At 33.1% G+C, this 18,633-nt stretch overlaps 1 protein-coding gene across 1 annotated transcript in view; it reads right to left on the reverse strand.

Moving 5' to 3' along the window:
- The window catches only part of LOC143225448 (nephrin-like), a 57,530-nt gene that overhangs the window by 27,878 nt on the left and 11,019 nt on the right, over positions 1 to 18,633 (reverse strand). The window contains exons 2-4 of the mRNA XM_076454890.1: positions 2,517 to 2,651; positions 1,128 to 1,249; positions 235 to 292 (exon numbers count right to left, since the gene is read on the reverse strand). Of these exons, the coding sequence (XP_076311005.1) occupies positions 235 to 292; positions 1,128 to 1,249; positions 2,517 to 2,651 (315 nt within the window). The remainder of the gene's footprint in view (positions 1 to 234; positions 293 to 1,127; positions 1,250 to 2,516; positions 2,652 to 18,633) is intronic.

Raw genomic sequence — 18,633 nt, forward strand, 5'->3', positions numbered from 1 at the left:
CCTGGCAAACTGTATCAGTCAAGTGACTATATTGTGGGTTTAGTAGAATCACACTTGTAAAACACTATCAACCGACAACACTGAGTAACCTGGCAAACTGTATCAGTCACGTGTCTATATTGTGGGTTTAGTAGAATCACACTTGTAAAACACTATCAACCGACAACACTGAGTAACCTGCCAAACTATACGGTTCAAGAGAGTTTATTGTGGATTTAGAAAAGCCATACTTACACAGCACTGTCAAGTGTGCCTTGGCTCGTATTGCAGGGTTGTCTGCTTTGGGTCCAACCTGTGGGGAAAAAGTGAGAGAAATGTTGAGTTAGTAGAATAACAATGATTATATCATATTGATTATAGTAGGTCACTCATAATATTATTTATACATAACAGCATACGAGTGTAAGCATGAATGATTTCTACATAGAAACAAGGTAAATAATATGCAACTAATGGAAACATGTGGTGACGAGAGTTTTCATGAATATCAAAGTTTCTTGTTGCTCGAAAAAAAATCAAAATGCTTAGTCGTAAATACATTTATTGCACTTTTCCACGGGTCACAGAAATAAAACAATGTGAGAGAAGAAATATAAATCAAAAGCAGCTGTGATAACTGAATTAGATAAATCTAATTAGGGATAATATGAGTTATCTTTGAGAGTACCACCTTCTGGGTACCTGATAAAGAATAAAACTTTATATTTCTATCATATTATTTACTATATACTTCATTTAATAATATAATTTTAATTTGACATCTATTATATACTGTGATTTTTTCTAAAAACTTCACTAACTTTAGTTCGTTACAGCTTCAGCTGGGTGCTACTTTTAACTAATAATTCCACTAACCTTAGTTTGGTATTAGATCTCACAAGTAACGTTCGTTATAGCTTGAGTTGGATGCTACATTACCTAATAATTCCACTAACTTTAATTTGATACTAGATCTGACAAGTAAAGTTCGTTACAGCTTCAGCTGGTTGCTACTTTACCTAATAATTCCACTTACTTTAGTTGGTACTAGATTTGACAAGTAACGTTTGTTATAGCTTCAATTGGGCGCTAGTTTTGCACTTATTATCAGCTTTTGTTTTGTTAGTAGAATATCAATAACCACATACCTGGCACTGATACTCTGCATCATCCTCTAGTGTAATTTTTTCTATTTTCAACGTATGAACGCCATCTTTAGGGTTTCCAATCATCGAATATCGGGAGTATCCAGGAATTGATCTATCAAAACCTACATAGAGAATGTTATGTGCCAGGCAAATAAACAAGGTATCACTCGTATACGTATAGTAATGTTTATTGACTGTATTTTGTTATTTTTCTATGTAACATAAAGAAAAGAGCTATCACTAATCATTGTTTCCTTCTAGTTTTTGACTTGCATTTTGTACTGTGAGGAATATCTAATAGCGTTGTAAACAAATTCTACTGGTCTTTATATTTTACAAAATAATACAGAATTCAATCAGTTACACTGTTAAAGTAAATATAGTCGATAGAACGTACACTGTTCTAAGTAGTGTATATTTTCTCTAATGGTCTATAGAATACTCGAATCCTCTATGAAGTGAGATTTCTACACTAAGCAATTAAGAATGTACGTAGTACAATTCATCATCGAGTTTTCATGAAACAAGCTATGTACATAGATCACAATCAAAACCTACTCCTGTAAAGAATGCAGCTAATTTAATATACCTATGTTGTCCAGAATTGGACTCTATAGAAATTACAACGCATTGATTCATCAGCTGTTTACTTTTAGTAAAGGACACATCTAGTACAAAGAGACCTTTACTTCACTGTACAGCCAATCATACCTTAATGATGAAACCATTTTTACTGTATTGGACAATGAAAAATACATCTAGTACAAATCTATTTTTACTCCACTGGACAACCAATCATACATCTGTCATGAAGTCATCTTTACGTGACTGAGCGATCAAAGAATCGTATATTACAAATTCATCTTTACTGCACTGGACAACCAATCACACATTTATCATGAAACCATCAATACTTCACTGGAAAATCAAAGATACATATAATACAATGTCATCTTTACTTAGCTAGACAGTCAACGACAAATCTAATACAAAGCCATCTTTACTCCACTGAAAAATTAAGAACCTACCTATCCAAGAAACAGTTTTTACTCCATTATGAGATAATAAAAATACATTAAGCGTACCTAATACAATGCCATCTTTACTCTACTGAAGAATTAAGAACCTACTCTCCATGGAACAGTTTTTACTCCATTAAGAGATAATAAAAATACACTAAGCGTACCTAGTACAAAGCCATCTTTACTCCACTGAAGAATTAAGAACCTACCTATCCAAGAAACAGTTTTTACTCCATTATGAGATAATAAAAATACATTAAGCGTACCTAATACAAAGCCATCTTTACTCTACTGAAGAATTAAGAACCTACTCTCCATGGAACAGTTTTTACTCTATTAAGAGATAATAAAAGTACACTAAGCGTACCTAGTACAAAGCCATCTTTACTCCACTGGACTGAGCCTGCTTGATGCTCCACTTCACATTGTAATTCAACTGTCTGCCCTTCTGTTACTGACGTGTCTTCTGGCCGTGTCCTAAAGAACTGTTGTTGACTTCTTCCTGAAAAAGAAAAGAAAGTTGTTTCCAGTTACACTACTAAAAGTAAAGTTATTTTTTAGGTCGTTTATGAGTTATGTTATCACAACTACACAGTTGTTTAGATATTGTTGAATACATTTAAATAAAAATACAAAATATGAGAGATTAGGTTTCAATTAGTTTTGGATTGTCTTTATTCTACAGCGACCTCTACAATCAACGGGAATGTAATTAACAAATTAATCCAAATGTTTGAAGTTTCGTCTGCTGACGAAAAATAGTCAATGAAACTAATTTAATTTAAGCAGAATTGAAATTCATAGCAATTTTTTCTTCTTCTAATGAGAGCTAAAAATTACTTTTTAGACGAACATAATTAATACGCGAAATTAAAACACACTATCCGTACTCCATGTGTGGAAAACAGCAACTTTTTAAGCATTTATTTTAATTCCGACAAATGGAGATATTTACTAGATGTTGTGACTGAATATATATTGTTTTTAATAGAAAAGTTAACATTAACTTCGAAGCCACTCTTCTATTTCCTGAATTTAGAGCCTTTTGCTGTTTAAAAAAAAATTATTTTACTTCAATAATATAATGATTATTAGATATTTCTACCTGCAGGAGTTATAAGATATTTAACGCAATAAAATACGCATTTGACATCATGAAGTATAATACTAATAGGTTATTAGTTCACATTTATTATTTAGTTAATAATCAATCGTAATAACGGGATCGTGAACATTGTATTTGCTCACACAGACCCAAAAATAATTTTCACTTTTTACATAAGTAACGAAAATTTAAACCGCCATGATTAAACTTATCAGCAGAAATTAGAATGATTAATATTATTCATTGAACTGTAATAAAAATTAAATATTTTCGCTAATTCCAATATTTGATTTCACTTTTTCTGTCTTTTTATCTTAATATGTATCCATCCTGATATGACCATTATATACAGAACAAGGTCTTTAAATTATAACACTTATGCTTCCGTGTTATAATTTGTGGTCATTTTTGAACGAAAAAGGCATAATTTATATTTATTTTATAATTATTTATGGTGGTTACGAGATCAGACAAATCAAATGAATTTGTACAGATATTTGATAGTGAAAATAACAGATAAAATGTAAAATTTTCTAAAGAAACTTTTGATAAATATTTGGACATTATAAGCACTTTACATGTGAAACTTTAAAATATTTGACAGTCAACATGCGATAAGAAAAACGCATAAGAAAAACATTGTTTGACAAATCTTAAGACTTAATATAAAAAATTGATATTTTGTGATTGAAATCCTGTAATCTGATAATATCCTAGATTTCTTTAACATACACTTTTTAATTTAAAATTAATAGGATAAAGATTATAACAAGCACAAAATGGTTACGAAATCTGTCGTAGATACCGAGCTCACGCTGAAAGAGTTAATTAATGTCCTCCATAATGATTCACGTTATTAATTAATTAAAGGCCATTGGCCGCAGAAGTGTCTTACGGCCCGAAGATGTAAGGTCACGTGTCAAAGAAGGAAATGGATATAAGTCAAGAAACGGCTTTTCATATCAACTTTATGCTGTGATGAACAAAGATTAGCTTTGACTCTGGGCGATAGGAGAAGACTCCCCTTCCCAGCTCGATTTCAATATCGTTCCAAAAAGAATATGTAAGATGATTTTGTGGCTTCGTTGACTTCTTGACATGAAGAAAATGATAATTTGGAAAGGATTTGAAATTCCGTGAAAATATTCTAGTATGCATCAATACAATATTTTAATATAAGTGAAAGCTGGTCAACCACAACAAAAACTACTTCAGTTCTTAATTTATCCTTATTTAGTATCTTCTGCACCTCATTGTCATGGCAGCGGTTGCGCTTTTAAACTGAACTATACTCACGAGGATAACATAGTTCGGCGCTTCAGTCTTTGCATCTTCACACCTTGTTCTATGATCTTCAAATAGTTAAGTTATTTATGATTAGATTAAGTAGAATAAATAACAATAGTATTAGACAAACCTTTCACTAGATACGCTCGCGAGTAGCTCGAGAGCGTATCATTCACCAGTGATTTATGACTTAAATTGCTACAACAGTGGTTAATCACGGTTCAAAGAGCAATAAAACAATAACATTTAAGTATAAATATACGTATATTGTTGCGAGTTTTAAAATATTTGAATTATTTCTAGAGAGCAAACAAGGGTCATATATAGTTATTTCAATTTCTTCTATAATATTTTCTTTTGGTGGTTACGAGGTTGGTCAAACTGACCAACTTACGTCCCCTGTATAGAGTTAAGGTAGAGGAAGTACATAAAATATGAAGTTTTTGTTATAAAAATGTTTTAAATTTATTTAGAAGGTTTTATATTATACAATTGAAAGTTGAGATGAAAAAAACTATTTTAAATCTTAACATAAATATCATTTGTATTCGAAAAAAATAAGAAAAAGACTAGATATATTTATGTACATGACTGTACTAAAAATAGTTCATAAAAATCCGATCTATTGAGTACGAAGTACTTGTGATATTTAATAGACGTCTGTTAAATTTTGTGAAAATATACATAATGTTTTAAAAATTATAGTATTAAAACTATGTACAAGTACAAAATGGTCATGTGATCGACATTCAGGACCAAGCCCCTATTGAGAGAGAATATTGCAATAGTGACGGCCAGTTTTGTTTATTGCATTTCTATCAAAGACAGTGGTAGCGCACTCTCTGAGATACATGAGACTTTTCTATGCCCTCCACCACAATACGTGCATTTTGTATTACTGAAAAGTTAAGTTTTTTTTCACGTAAGGACGTAGCACCATCTATGAATGTAGCTAACATTAACTCATGTCAAAGATAATAAATTCTCAATAACAGTAATAATTGAAGGTAGAATAGCTGATCCTTGTTCCAAACTATCTTTCTACAAAGTTTGCATAAGATTGGTTCAGCAACCTAGGAGCAGTTAAATAGCGGACAAACAGACAGACACATATACTTTTTCGTAATTTATATATATGTGTGTGTGTGTTCTTTGACATTTCTTGTCCTAAAAATAACGTGTTTCATAATGATACATGTTCTTGAGTAAATACGTTCTTTGGCAGCACATGTTCTGAAGTTAATACGTATTTAGCAGCAAATATCTATTTTTAACAGCATATGTTCTGCAATTACTATGTTTTTAACAGCACACGTTGTGTAGTTAATATGTTTTTAATTGCGTATGTTTTTTATGTTACTACGTTATTCTGAAGTTGAAAAACTTATTGACTGTACATGTTTCAGAATTTATACATATGAAAGCAAAGCACATTGGATAACAGCTATTGTGTATTATTCATAGTTCATCTCCTGTTCAGCACCTAAAACAAGCAAACAAAGAGAATTTACTGAATCGTCAAGTAGACTTGTCTGTGTAATTTAAGTCTGACGATCCATGAGAAAGGTCAACTTAACAGATAAAGGTACCACGATAGTTGGATGAGTCACTTACAATGGTAGTTCAGGTGTCGGAATAGGAAAAACAGTTTTAACGTATAGATATTCATAATACACAAATTTTAGGCTGAAGAGTAAATATTCGAGGGAATGTTCTACCAAAAGTATGACTTAATACGTTAAAAATTAACCCAAGAAAGAGAACAAAGCGTTCACCGTTAATTTATTACGACGCTGTGATACTCGTTTGGCTGAACCTCAGTGTGTATGCTGAAGACAATAAGAGTTATCATGCAGCCCTGTCCTGCCCCAGGCAACGGAAGTTCACCGCTGCAGTTAAAAGAAAAAGCTTTGAGTCAAGGATGGAACTTAGTTTGGTTGTTAAAGAACCGCGTAGAACTTGTACTTTTATCCACCCAGTTTCTTTACTGCAATGTTTTCCTGCGCTAATCGAGACAATGTCATGGGGAATTACCACCAAACGCAGCAAATAATTAAACTCTCCCTTTTACAAAACTGTCTTTTTGTTTTTAAAATAGTCACTGTTTTACAAAACAAGGACATGCAGATGCCTAAACCTGGTGAAATATACGTTATAATATAGTAGTTATATTTCGATGAATGAAACTAGTTTACATTATTCTATAACATTGTAATGTTAGGAACATAACCTGTTGAACATGACCTACTTCATTGTGAGATATATCTCATTATAAGGTGAATTAGTTAAAACATATGGATTGACAGACAGTGGCCTAATTTCTGGGATATAATACAGCGGATATTGATCTATATTCTAGAATATAACAGAGTTGATAGTGATCTATATTCTGGAATATAACACAGTCTACAGAGACCTAACTTCTAGAATATAACATCAATAATAATGTCCTATGTTTTGAGACATGATTCAGTAGATCAATCACATGAAAAAGGTGTATACAGACCTTATTAGGTCATGTAACATCGTGAATAGTCATATATTTTATAATGTATAACAAGATAAAAATATGTACGATTTGTAATGAGACTATAGCAATGTTAGCTATAACGTGACAAGCAGTGATCTAAATGCTGAAGAAAATGGATAATAATATAAGTTATGGGAGGTAACAAGATGTAAAATTATGTAAGTTCTAGGGTATGAAACAGTGGATAATAATGTAAGTTATGGAGTTTGATAAGCTAGATAATAATGTAAGTTATTGGATGTAACAAGAAAGATAATGATATAAGTTATGGGGTATAACAAAATAAATAGTGATGTAAGTTATGTGGTATAACAAGATGGATGATGATGTAAGTTATGGGTTACCACGCAGCTGATAATCATGTAAGTTCTAAGTTTAACATGATGGATAATGTCATCGCTTCTGGGATATAATACAGAGGATAGTGATAAGTTTACGAATATTGTATAAACTCTGTGTTTGTAGTTGTGTAGAAAAAAAATTAGAATATAAACTGTAAAACTATAGTTAGTTTAAAAGCTAATTATTAATGGAAACCCTAATAAGCAACTAAAAATTTAACGATTGATTTAAGAGGAGCGAGACACTTTACAATTGGTAAGTAGGAGAAGACGTAACTTGAAACCCATTAGAAAGGACGTAATACCATACTAAATTCTGTTGGAATACAGACATAGAATATAAAATGGAAAGACTTAATGCCAATACAGAATTATTTTTGAATAGGGATATAGATTATAAAATGGAAAAATACAGAGTTATGTTGTAATAGGGTCATAGAATACAGGATGGAAGGAGTTATTGCCGATACTGAATTCTGTTATAACAGGGACATTGATCATAAGATGGAAGGACGTAATGCCAATACTGAATTCTGTTGGAAGAGGGGGCATTAGTGTATATCTTGTATTGCAGATACGCGTATTTTACACACCAAGAGTCCCCGCTACGAAAGCGGTAAGGCTACGGCTTTATCAAGTTAAAATCAGGGATTCAATTCCCCTCGTTGGACATAACATATAGCCCAATGTGGCTTTGCTGTAAGTAACCCACATACACATATACAAGATGTTAATGAAAAAGTGCAGTGAAAATGAAAATGGCGTGTTTCGTAGTAACGTGTTGTTTTTTCTGTTACATGAACAAATATGAAATGTTCGATATGAAACAGGCCCACACTTTATGAGAGAACGCTACTATTTAGGAAAGCCAACTTGGCAGCTGTTTGAAGGAATGGAATGTTGTCGTCTATCGACGACCTCTCTAAGCCTGGATTCGTAGCTACTAATATACAGCTCTAATGATTATGACATTCCACTTCACTGAAGCTAATGATGAGATCAGATATCAGGTCAGTATTGCTTATAGAGAAGTGACTGACTCCAGCTTCTGGTAGGATACAACTTACTGAGATTGTAGAAATCGATTGGAACTATATAAACCTTCTCCACACGAGCAGTATGAAATGGTGAATATTGACCCACCAAAGTGCTGGCCACAGTTTCCACAAGATGCTGCGTCAACAGCTAAGTCTCAGAGTTCAAAGAATTAACCGTGAAACAGATCACTTTCATGAAGACTCGATATTCCCTTGTAGCCATGTTTGTAAACACAAGAGATTACTGGCAATGAGTGGTGAGAGGAACGTGGACCTTGATATTAAAGAAGATAGTGAAAGTTGACGTAATTAGCCGGAGAAAATAATAAAAAATTACATTTTCTACAACCACTTGTTATGCTTAATACACTTAGTAGCTTCGTTATTTTACCAGAAAAAAAAATCCAACAATAGTTAGAACACAAAAGTATAAAATAATTAGAAAACTGTTCGTAATACCTCATCATGCCAGACACGAGATAAATAAACACCACCCGCCTAAACTTCAACACAGTCAGCCTATATCACAGATGTCAACATAACATGGTTACCTTTTTTTCAACCAGTCAAATATATGTTTTAAGCCCGTATCATGGTGGGTGAGCGGAAAGCTTACGGACTTAAGCTAACATTCGGGGTTCGATTCCTTGCATTGGACACAGAGCAGACAGTCCATTGTGTAGTTTTATATCAAGACAACAACAACGTTTGAAGCCCCTAGCAGCCGGACGACACGAGACTTTCTAAAAAGAAGAATCAGGGTTGAATATGGCTTGCCCACCATCTATAGTTGTTCTCGAAGATTATAGTACAAATACCATGTATTTATTAACAGTAATAAAAACAGTAACTAATTAATAATTAGAGTTATGTGATCATATAGGCTGGTAATCGTTACATAGTTATGTTATCTCAGTTATCTAGTAAAGTTTGTAAATAGTTATATGTGCAAATTTAGGCTGTTTACCTAGTATAAATACTATTAATGTTTTATACAAACATCTAATAGTTTTAAACGATAAATCAACGAGGGCTTCGTGCTTCTATGGAACTATGTGAAAATAATTTAAAGCACTGAAGCATTCTGGGAAGCCAGTAAGTTAGGAGGACGATAAATATAGCATTCAGCAGCGCACGGAATTTAACAACATGCATTTTCGCTGACCAAGTTTCAACAGGGTTGTCTATTGCTTTGTCTTGAAACGTTCCAATGGAAGATAAATGCCCGTAGGTGCCTTTGTCATCTTTCTTATGTATGCATGTATATACATGAAATCTTCTACACGAACTTCGGTGTCACACGTGTGCAAACAAAAATGATATTTTCTATTTCAATAAATGATTCATGTGTTTGTTGGAAAGCATAGTTAGAAACTATTTTCTTTTTATCGATTTTGCGTCTTACTTGTACTATTTGGATAAAAGTTAGAGAATCACAAAATGTCTTTTTTTTTACAGTAAAATATAGAACAAACACAATACAGGAATTAAAACACAAATAAAAAGTGAGATGTTTTAAACTAATAATAATTTCAATAGAACTAGTAATAGATCGATATTGAGTTTAAAATTTGCATGTAATTTACATTTATTAATTAACTGTAAATATACTAAAAAGAAGTGAATTGAAGGATGTATAATAATTATGTAATAAAAATTATTTTATTAAGACCTTCCTGTATTATGATTTGTGTTAAATACTACTACTCGGGTGATAAAGATTCTTGTAGCTATCAATTAATAATATTATGATGAAAATAATCGTATTCCAAAATTTTAACTCAGTGATCAGAATAATGATACTTCAATGCTTAATCTCAGTGATCAAAATAACGATAATTCGATGTTTTAACTCTATGATCATAATAATGATACTACGACGTTTTAACTTGATGAGAGTAATCGTATTCCAAAATTTTAACTCAATAATCAGAGTAATCAAATTGTGTGTTATATAGAAATATGATATCCCTTTTAATATAGGGTAAATAACCAGTTCAAGTTATATCCTACATGACAACAATGGATGTTCAACAAGGAACAGCGATTGTCACGATGTAGGTAACCAGGTGAAATTTTTCAGCTTGGTGTCTTTTAACTATGATGATTTTACTTCACTGTTAGCTCGGCCAGATGGATTAAGGCGTTCGACTTATAATCCGAGGATCGCGGGTTCGACTCCCTGTCGCACCAGCCATGCTCGCCCTTCCAGCTGTGGGGGCGTAATAATGTGGGTAAAAGAGTAGCTCAAGAGTTAGCGATGGTGGTGATGACTAGCTGCCTTCCCTCTAGTCTTACACTGTTAGCCCACGAGTAGTTTTGCGAGAAATTCCAAAACAAACAAACTTTACTTTTACTAATATATTGAAAAATATAGGTGTGGTATTAAAATGCGTACAACTGTCTCAAGCCCATGAAACTCTGATACCGTTTTCAATACAGATTCTTGACAAGACCAAAAAAATCGAGGTTGCAGAGTGATACTTAAGAACTATTTGTGGGTTGGTTCTGCTAGTAGCGGACGAAGGGTGAGTTGCAATATCCTAGTACTGCAAAAAATAAAAATTCATTTCTTTCTTACTAGTCCTCAAGTAAAGGAATAAATAATGAACATAATTAAAGCTAAGAATTCTAACTTTTATAGAAACAACACATTAGAACTTAAAATAAGAATCGTCATGTTTTGACTTAGTTTTTCACAGTTGTTTCGACTCTACTTCACTAAAAATGGTATATTAATCGAAGATTATAAGTTCAGCAATATTATTAGAAAAACTAAAAACTTAAACTTTTAAACTAACTGAAATGCGACGCAATTAATAGCATGTCAACTAATCATTAATCTGCTTCAAACTTTCTAACTAACTATTAACTACATTCTTTAACAACAAAGTGATTGGAAGAGAGAAATGGCCCAACTCTCTGACATGTGAACTTACTTCTACACCACGTTTGGTATTACTTTTCTCACGTATATAGAGTTGTTTGTGTAGAGAACTGTTCTTATAAGGATGGAGATTTAAGGTGAACAGTTAAATCAGTTATGTAAGAACAGAAGAGGAAGTGTTTGCATCTTAACAAGGGAATAATATTATTTATTCATAAAACACTTTTTTCATTGTACTTTTTGGAATCTGTGTGTTATTAATTTTTTACATTTTCCTGACGTTACTGATGTTTATTTTGTATTTTCTTTCAAAAACAAACGAATTTCTTTTCCCTTTCTGCGAAAAACAATATCGATTGGAACTAGTTTCAGCAATGTTATTTCTGGAATCGCTTACGGTTAACAAATTTGTTTGCAACTTCGCATTAAACTCCCAAGATTATTCTCTTCAAATTTCTAGTTTAATATTATATTCTTGTTTAATTTCTTAAAATACAAGTACAAATTCCAAATGGTGAATAAAGAAAATTACGGTGACTTTGACAGGAAATAAACCTATTATTTTAAACCATTCAGTTTCTTTCTTTAATAGTTACAGAAGTATTTTATCCGGAAAATATATCTTTATTTACTAGAACTGTTTAGTACTGACCCAAAAAATAAAATTACATCGTCTTTACCAGAACTGTTTAGTGCAGACCAAGAAAATAAAACTATATCCTTTTTACTAGAACCGTTTAGTACTAACCCAGAAAATGAAACTACATCTTTTTTACTAGAACTGTTTAGTACTGATCCCCCAAAAAAAAAATCTATAATCCTTTTGATGTACGGCTTTTCTAAAGTCTGCTGCGACAGTATGGTTTGACAGTTGTACACGGGACTTACTTCAGGTTTCTTTCTTGATAATTCTAGTACCCCAAGTTGATCCAAGTTCCTTTGTTTTCCAAATATAAGGGGTAATTCAATCATGGAAATTATAAATCTCCAATCTGAATATGTCTTTATAATCTCAGTTTACCAATATTTTCCACTGGAAAAGGCTGTATTTCGGTAAAATTACAGAAACTCATGGCAGAATCCCAATTTCACAAGTTAGGTTTACTGTGAAATTACACCAACTTACAGCAGCAGCTAAAATCAGAAGTCTGTAGTTCTCAAAAAACTTTGCAAACCTTAGACAGTAACTAGAATTTAGGGCCTGCACTTAAAAAAACTACGCTAGCTTACGTCAGTGACTAGAATTCAGAGCTAGTGTTTGAAACTACGTTATCTCACGGCAGTAACCAGAATTCAGGATCTGTATTTAATATTATGCTAGCTCCTGGCAGTAACCAAAATCAAGAGCCTGTATTTAATACTCTTGTAGTTCACGGCAGTAACCAAAATTCAGTTTTATTTGTCACGTGGGGAGGGACGATGCCCTTCTGTCCACTGCTCAAGTGACAGACACTGTTGACAGCTGTTCCCTCGACTTCATTCAGTGATCTAAAGTTTGGCAACGTGACTGATTGACCAAAGAAATACATCAACATTGCTACGTGATGCCATACTTTTCTTATGGTATACTTACGCTTGCATGCGCATCGAACTCATAAAACACACACACAAAAAGAACAACCTCAAAACCGATACAAGACTGATGGGAAGAAAACTAAATGCAGTGGAAGTACACATAATATATGGCATTGATTTTTTTCAGCAAATGCCTGTCCTTAAATGATTTGGACATAGCCAAATTATCGTGTCCTAAGAATCGATTCAGATTTATAAGAATATTTGCCATTAAGAAGCAACTGTAAGATATCAGTAGGGGATTAAAAACCTTATCACCATTTTTACGGCCCGACATGGCCAGATGGTTAAGGCACTGGACTCATAATATGAGGATCGCGGGTTCAAATCCCTCTCACACCAAACATGCTCGCCCTTTCAGCCGTGGGGGCGTTATAATACGACGGTCAATCCTACTATTCTTTGCTAAAAGAGTAGCCCAAGAGTTGGCGGTAGGTGTTGATAACTAGCTACCTTTCCTCTAGTCTTACACTGCTAAATTAGAGACGGCTAGCGCAGATAGCCCTCGAGTAGCTTTACGCGAAATACAAAAACAAACAAACACCATCTTAACAGATTACAGGAAATCCCCCATTATGTCCACCCTAACAAACAATTTTACAGACATTCACAACTAAAAGCTACCTTATGACGTCAGTATCTCATGTCATACTGTTTTCTGTTATCCCAAGGAAAGAATATTATTCATGAACTGCTTGAGTCACAGTGTCAAGTTTATATATTTCCTGTTCGTAACTTCAGTAGTAATGTAAATCTCGTGACACACCGACATACTGTAAATATTATGAAACACTAACAATTGATCAGTGTCATGACACACTGACAAACTATAAAGATCATGACACACTAACAATTTATCAATATCATGACTTACTTAGAAATTGTAAGCATCGTAACATACTTAACCATCAGACCAATCATAGGCAATGAAGGGGGGGGGGGGGGGGAGTAGTTCCAAGATACTTAACCATCATTTCCAATAGAATATCAGACATTCGTTTTTCTGCCATAGTCTAATTGAAGAGTTCTACCATTGAAAATAAGGCTTAGTGGGTAGTGACTTGTATTGAATAAAACATAGATTTTAAGTAGCATTTTCTACACAGCAAGGAAAATATAACCCAATGTATGTTATGAACCCAAATGTAAAGATACACAAAAATTAGTATAAAATCTTTGAAAAAATGTGAGCGTTTGGAATCCCTATTCTTCCCGGTTATAAAAAACATTTTGAATGTTTTACACAATCATACATTCATAACTATAATAAAGTACTAAAATTCACAAAGAAAAACGTTGACATCAGACAGCGAAGAGATCAAACTATGAATTTATAGATGGTGAGAAGCTAACACTCGACACGACATTCTATATTGAAATATGCATAATAATCCCTCACATTAAGAACAACCTGTCAGATCACAATTCCATGTGCTTCTACTTTAATACAACCATTTCTCATCAAAGCTTCACATTCTGTTACTTGTTACATATCTATAATATTTGGACTCACGCCAAAAATGTTTTTGTGCATGTTTTACCAAAAAATAAAATATGAAACCAGTCCTAAACATTGATATCCTAAATCTATTAATATCATTGGACTGCTACATAACAATATTTCAGTTAGAACAAAATTTCAGAAAGAAAAGTAGCAATTTAATTTGGTTTCATCCTTAGAGCCAGAAAAAGAAGACACATAACATCCGTTTTTCAAACTGCGCACACGTCTACCAGTGAGAATTAACGATAGACACAAACTACCTAACTAAAAACTATAGAATTCCATAGGCCTTATTTATTTGTTCTCCTAGACAAAATGATACATTTTTTTTTATTCACTCCTACTTCTAATATAAGTACGAAACAATGATAGAATCTTATCTTCTAAAAGTAACTTTCTATATCTGGCGGATAATACAACTTTTCGTAGCAACCATATGACACCATTACCATAGTTATCAAAACTCTACCATTCACCACAAGATATCACTACAATATGTACCAAAACTCTACCATTAACCACAACATATCACTATATCATATAATAAAACTCTACCGTTCACCACAAGATATCACTACAATATATAACAAAACTCTACCGTTCACCACATAATATCACTACAGAAACAAAACAAACTATCAAGAGGTTATAAAGTAACAAAACAAACTACCAGCAGGTTATAAAGTAACAAAACAAACTATCAACAGGCTAGAAAGTGAAGAAACAAACTATTAACAGGTTAGAAAGTGAAAGAAACAAACTATTAACAGGTTAGAAAGTAACTAAACAAACTATCAACAGGTTAGAAATTGAAGAAACAAACTATTAACAGGTTAGAAAGTGACAAAACAATCAACGGTTTAGAAAGAGACAAAACAAACTATGTATAAGTTAAAAAGTTACTAAACAACCTGTCACCGTAGTGTAATGTCTACATCTCAAATAAGAAGGTATAACGTTTGACATTAACAACAGGATTTAAAGATAGGAACATATCTCCAGTAGAAGATTTTAGTGGACAATACAAGTAGAAGAGAGAAGCGTTGATGAGCAGTGTTATACCTATTAATTACTCTCGAGATCAGTGGCCTGTCACGAGCTCAGGTGTTGGCAGCTTTACCTGGAGTGTACATAGTCGTTTAGCGAATATGAGAAAACTCACAATGGGGTCTCTACTAGTGTATGACTCGAGTAAAATAAGTAAATATATTGTTCTTCAGGTAGTTCAGGCGTAAACGTAAGGCAGTGTTACAGAATTAACATGAAACAGTTTATTGTAAACAAACAGTGGACAGAATATACAAGCCTGTTAAGTTGTAGCTAATATAAATAGCATTGACTAAGGTTACTTGTAACTGGAAGGTTTTATTAAGAGAGAATTTCCTACACAATTCACGAAATTTTTCAAAGAGCGGTATTAATCTTGAGAACCACTTTGTACGAGACTCTTCGTACGAGAGCTGTGTTTGTTTTAGTTTCCGCTAGGGTATAATAATGAACTTAACTGTACAAGCACAGTGTTCAGTACTTCAAAGCAAACTGGTTGTTACATGTACTGAATCTCTTGTTCTGCTTGAATGAATTTCTGATGATTCATTTCAGAAAGACGATAAAAGAATTACGAAAAAGAAAAGATCAGAAAAAACATACCCAGCTTCCGGTACGAAGTTTGTTAAGAGAATTTAAGTAAACCAGCATAGCCAGTTCGTAACACTAAATACAATAGTTCAGAGCATAGCCAAGTAAAGTCAATCACTCACTACGAACATTTATTTAGTTGAATATTCAGAACTAGCAAACCACTGGAAATGGGTTTTCTTCTTCTTTTTTTTTTTTTGCAATGACACTGGGAGTAAAACATAAGTGTGTATATTTGCATAGAAAAACATCTTGGAATAAATTGAATTAGTAAGTTTCGAATTAAATGTTTAACAATGGTCGGGCGGAGAAAAACTGGCTTTCACTTTACAATTAGAATCGCCCACTATTGAGCAGCTGAAAAAGATTCCAAGAGCAGATGGCTTCATAACACATGCTGTTTTCATGCAACGCCCCAAGAAAACGCTCTTCCAGAATTTATTACATGACGAAACAAAAGCACTTGCATATGAAAATACCATTCACATTCTATATCAACCCTTACAAAGTTACTTTACCACTTTTTTATTTTTAGAAATAGGTCAGCTTTCAGCGACATTACTCGAAGTCGTTTAACATAATTCATAAAGTTTTCTTAAGATACAAGAAAAACCAGAAGTTAAGCTAATTGAAGAAATTATTCATTAAATGACATGAATTACTTAAGATCGTACGAGTTTCGTAATGTTACCATGAACCTTTCTAATTATATGTGCACATGAATAGCTGGATTATTTTCTTTAGTTCAAAACAAGGGGCCTTTAGACTGTGATGTTCACCACACCTGAAGTTATAACAAATAACATTAACAGTTTAAATTATTCAGAAACATTATGCCAAAACTTCGAAGAACAAGCGAAGAGATTTAATAAAGCATTTGATATGCCAAAACTTTGAAAAATGATACAAACAGCATTAATTATATTCTATAACATCATGCCAAGCCTCCACCAACGGTGCCAACAGAATAAATTACGTCATCATACTGTAAAAATGTCAGTATCATAATCTCCTCCTATGGGTGAACTTTAAGGTTCTGGGTTTACAACGCTAGAATCCAGGGTTAGATTTCTCGCAGTATACAAACAACAGATCCCCTACTTTGTAGCTTGGTATTAAAAACAAAACAAGTCTTTATTTAAGGCTTTAATATAAAATAACGTTCTTATCACTTGTTGGCCAAGCTAAGAACAAAATATAAAACTCAATATTAATTTGGTTTGATTGGAATTTTGTGCAAAGCTACACAAGGATTATTTGTGCCAGCCGTGCCTAATTTATTACTGATAGACTAGAAGGAAGGCAGCTAATCAACACAACCCACCGCCAACGAATAGTGGAATTGACCTTAACATGATAAAATCCCCACGGCTGAAGGGGTGAGCATGTTCGATCCGATCCCACGACCCACAATGTGTGAGTCGAGAGTCATGACCATCAGGCCAGCTCAATACTAAAGACAGTGGTATATCACTTAATGCCTGACACGGCCACTAGGCCGCAATCTACAGGTCACTGAATCGAAACCCGTATCACCAATATGCTCGCCCTTTGAGCACTACAATATGACGGCTAATCCCACTCACAAATGAGAATAACCCAATAGTTGGCGGTAGGTGCTGTTAACTAACTGCTTTTCTTTTAGCTCATCACTTCAAAATTAAGTACAGTTAGCGTAGGTTCGCGAAATTCAACGAAACAATCGACTAATGAACATTGAACCCTTTGGATATATAGAGTATCAGTAGCAAGAAAGAGTAACACGCTTATTCAATGAAATAAATATTTTAACTTTTCTAAATCACACGTGAAAGTAATTTACTAAACAAAAATAAATGAAAAGTATGTATCGTCTCTCAGTTGGTTTATTCTAGCGTAAAAATGAGTAACGTAAGAATTCACTTCTAATTTGTTGGTGTTTAATATCACGCACAAAAAAAGTTGGAATATAGATATCGCGTCTTTTTTTATTATACTTTGAGCTGCTTATGCAACGTCCTAGTTAAAATTAGATCAACGAATATATCGTATCACACGCTAGAATTCAATTCGACAGTTGTAGAGTTTTTTCATCAGTTCAAAGAATCTGCAGAACGAAAGTTATCCACCAAGTTAGAACTGTGTAAACGTTGACTAAGTGTTTCTATACTTGAAAAAAAACACAGTTTTAATACGTAAGTTTCGTAGATATTTTTGATAAGGGTGACTGAGACCACAGCTTTTATTATACCTCTCAGATATACAGTATTAGATTTTTTTTTATTCTATCATTATCAGAAGACAAAATCCCATTTCTATACGTTTCGCATCGTTGTATTTTTACGTTAGAGAACTTGTAACTTGGAATTTCCGAGTGATGCAATCACACGTTACTAAAATATTGTTTAATGCATTACAATGTCATTATTTCAAGTTTCAAATAGGCATAAATCAAAGGAAAAACGAATATAGGTGCAGATTTCTTTATATTTATAAAAGACAGGTTATATGATTATACATTACATAAACATGTATGATATTATATGAAATATACAACATAGGTGTTATGTATACTCATCAATCATTGTATTAGTGGCTTTG

The sequence above is a fragment of the Tachypleus tridentatus genome, chromosome 9, assembly GCF_004210375.1.
Source record: "Tachypleus tridentatus isolate NWPU-2018 chromosome 9, ASM421037v1, whole genome shotgun sequence".
NCBI lineage: Eukaryota > Metazoa > Arthropoda > Merostomata > Xiphosura > Limulidae > Tachypleus > Tachypleus tridentatus.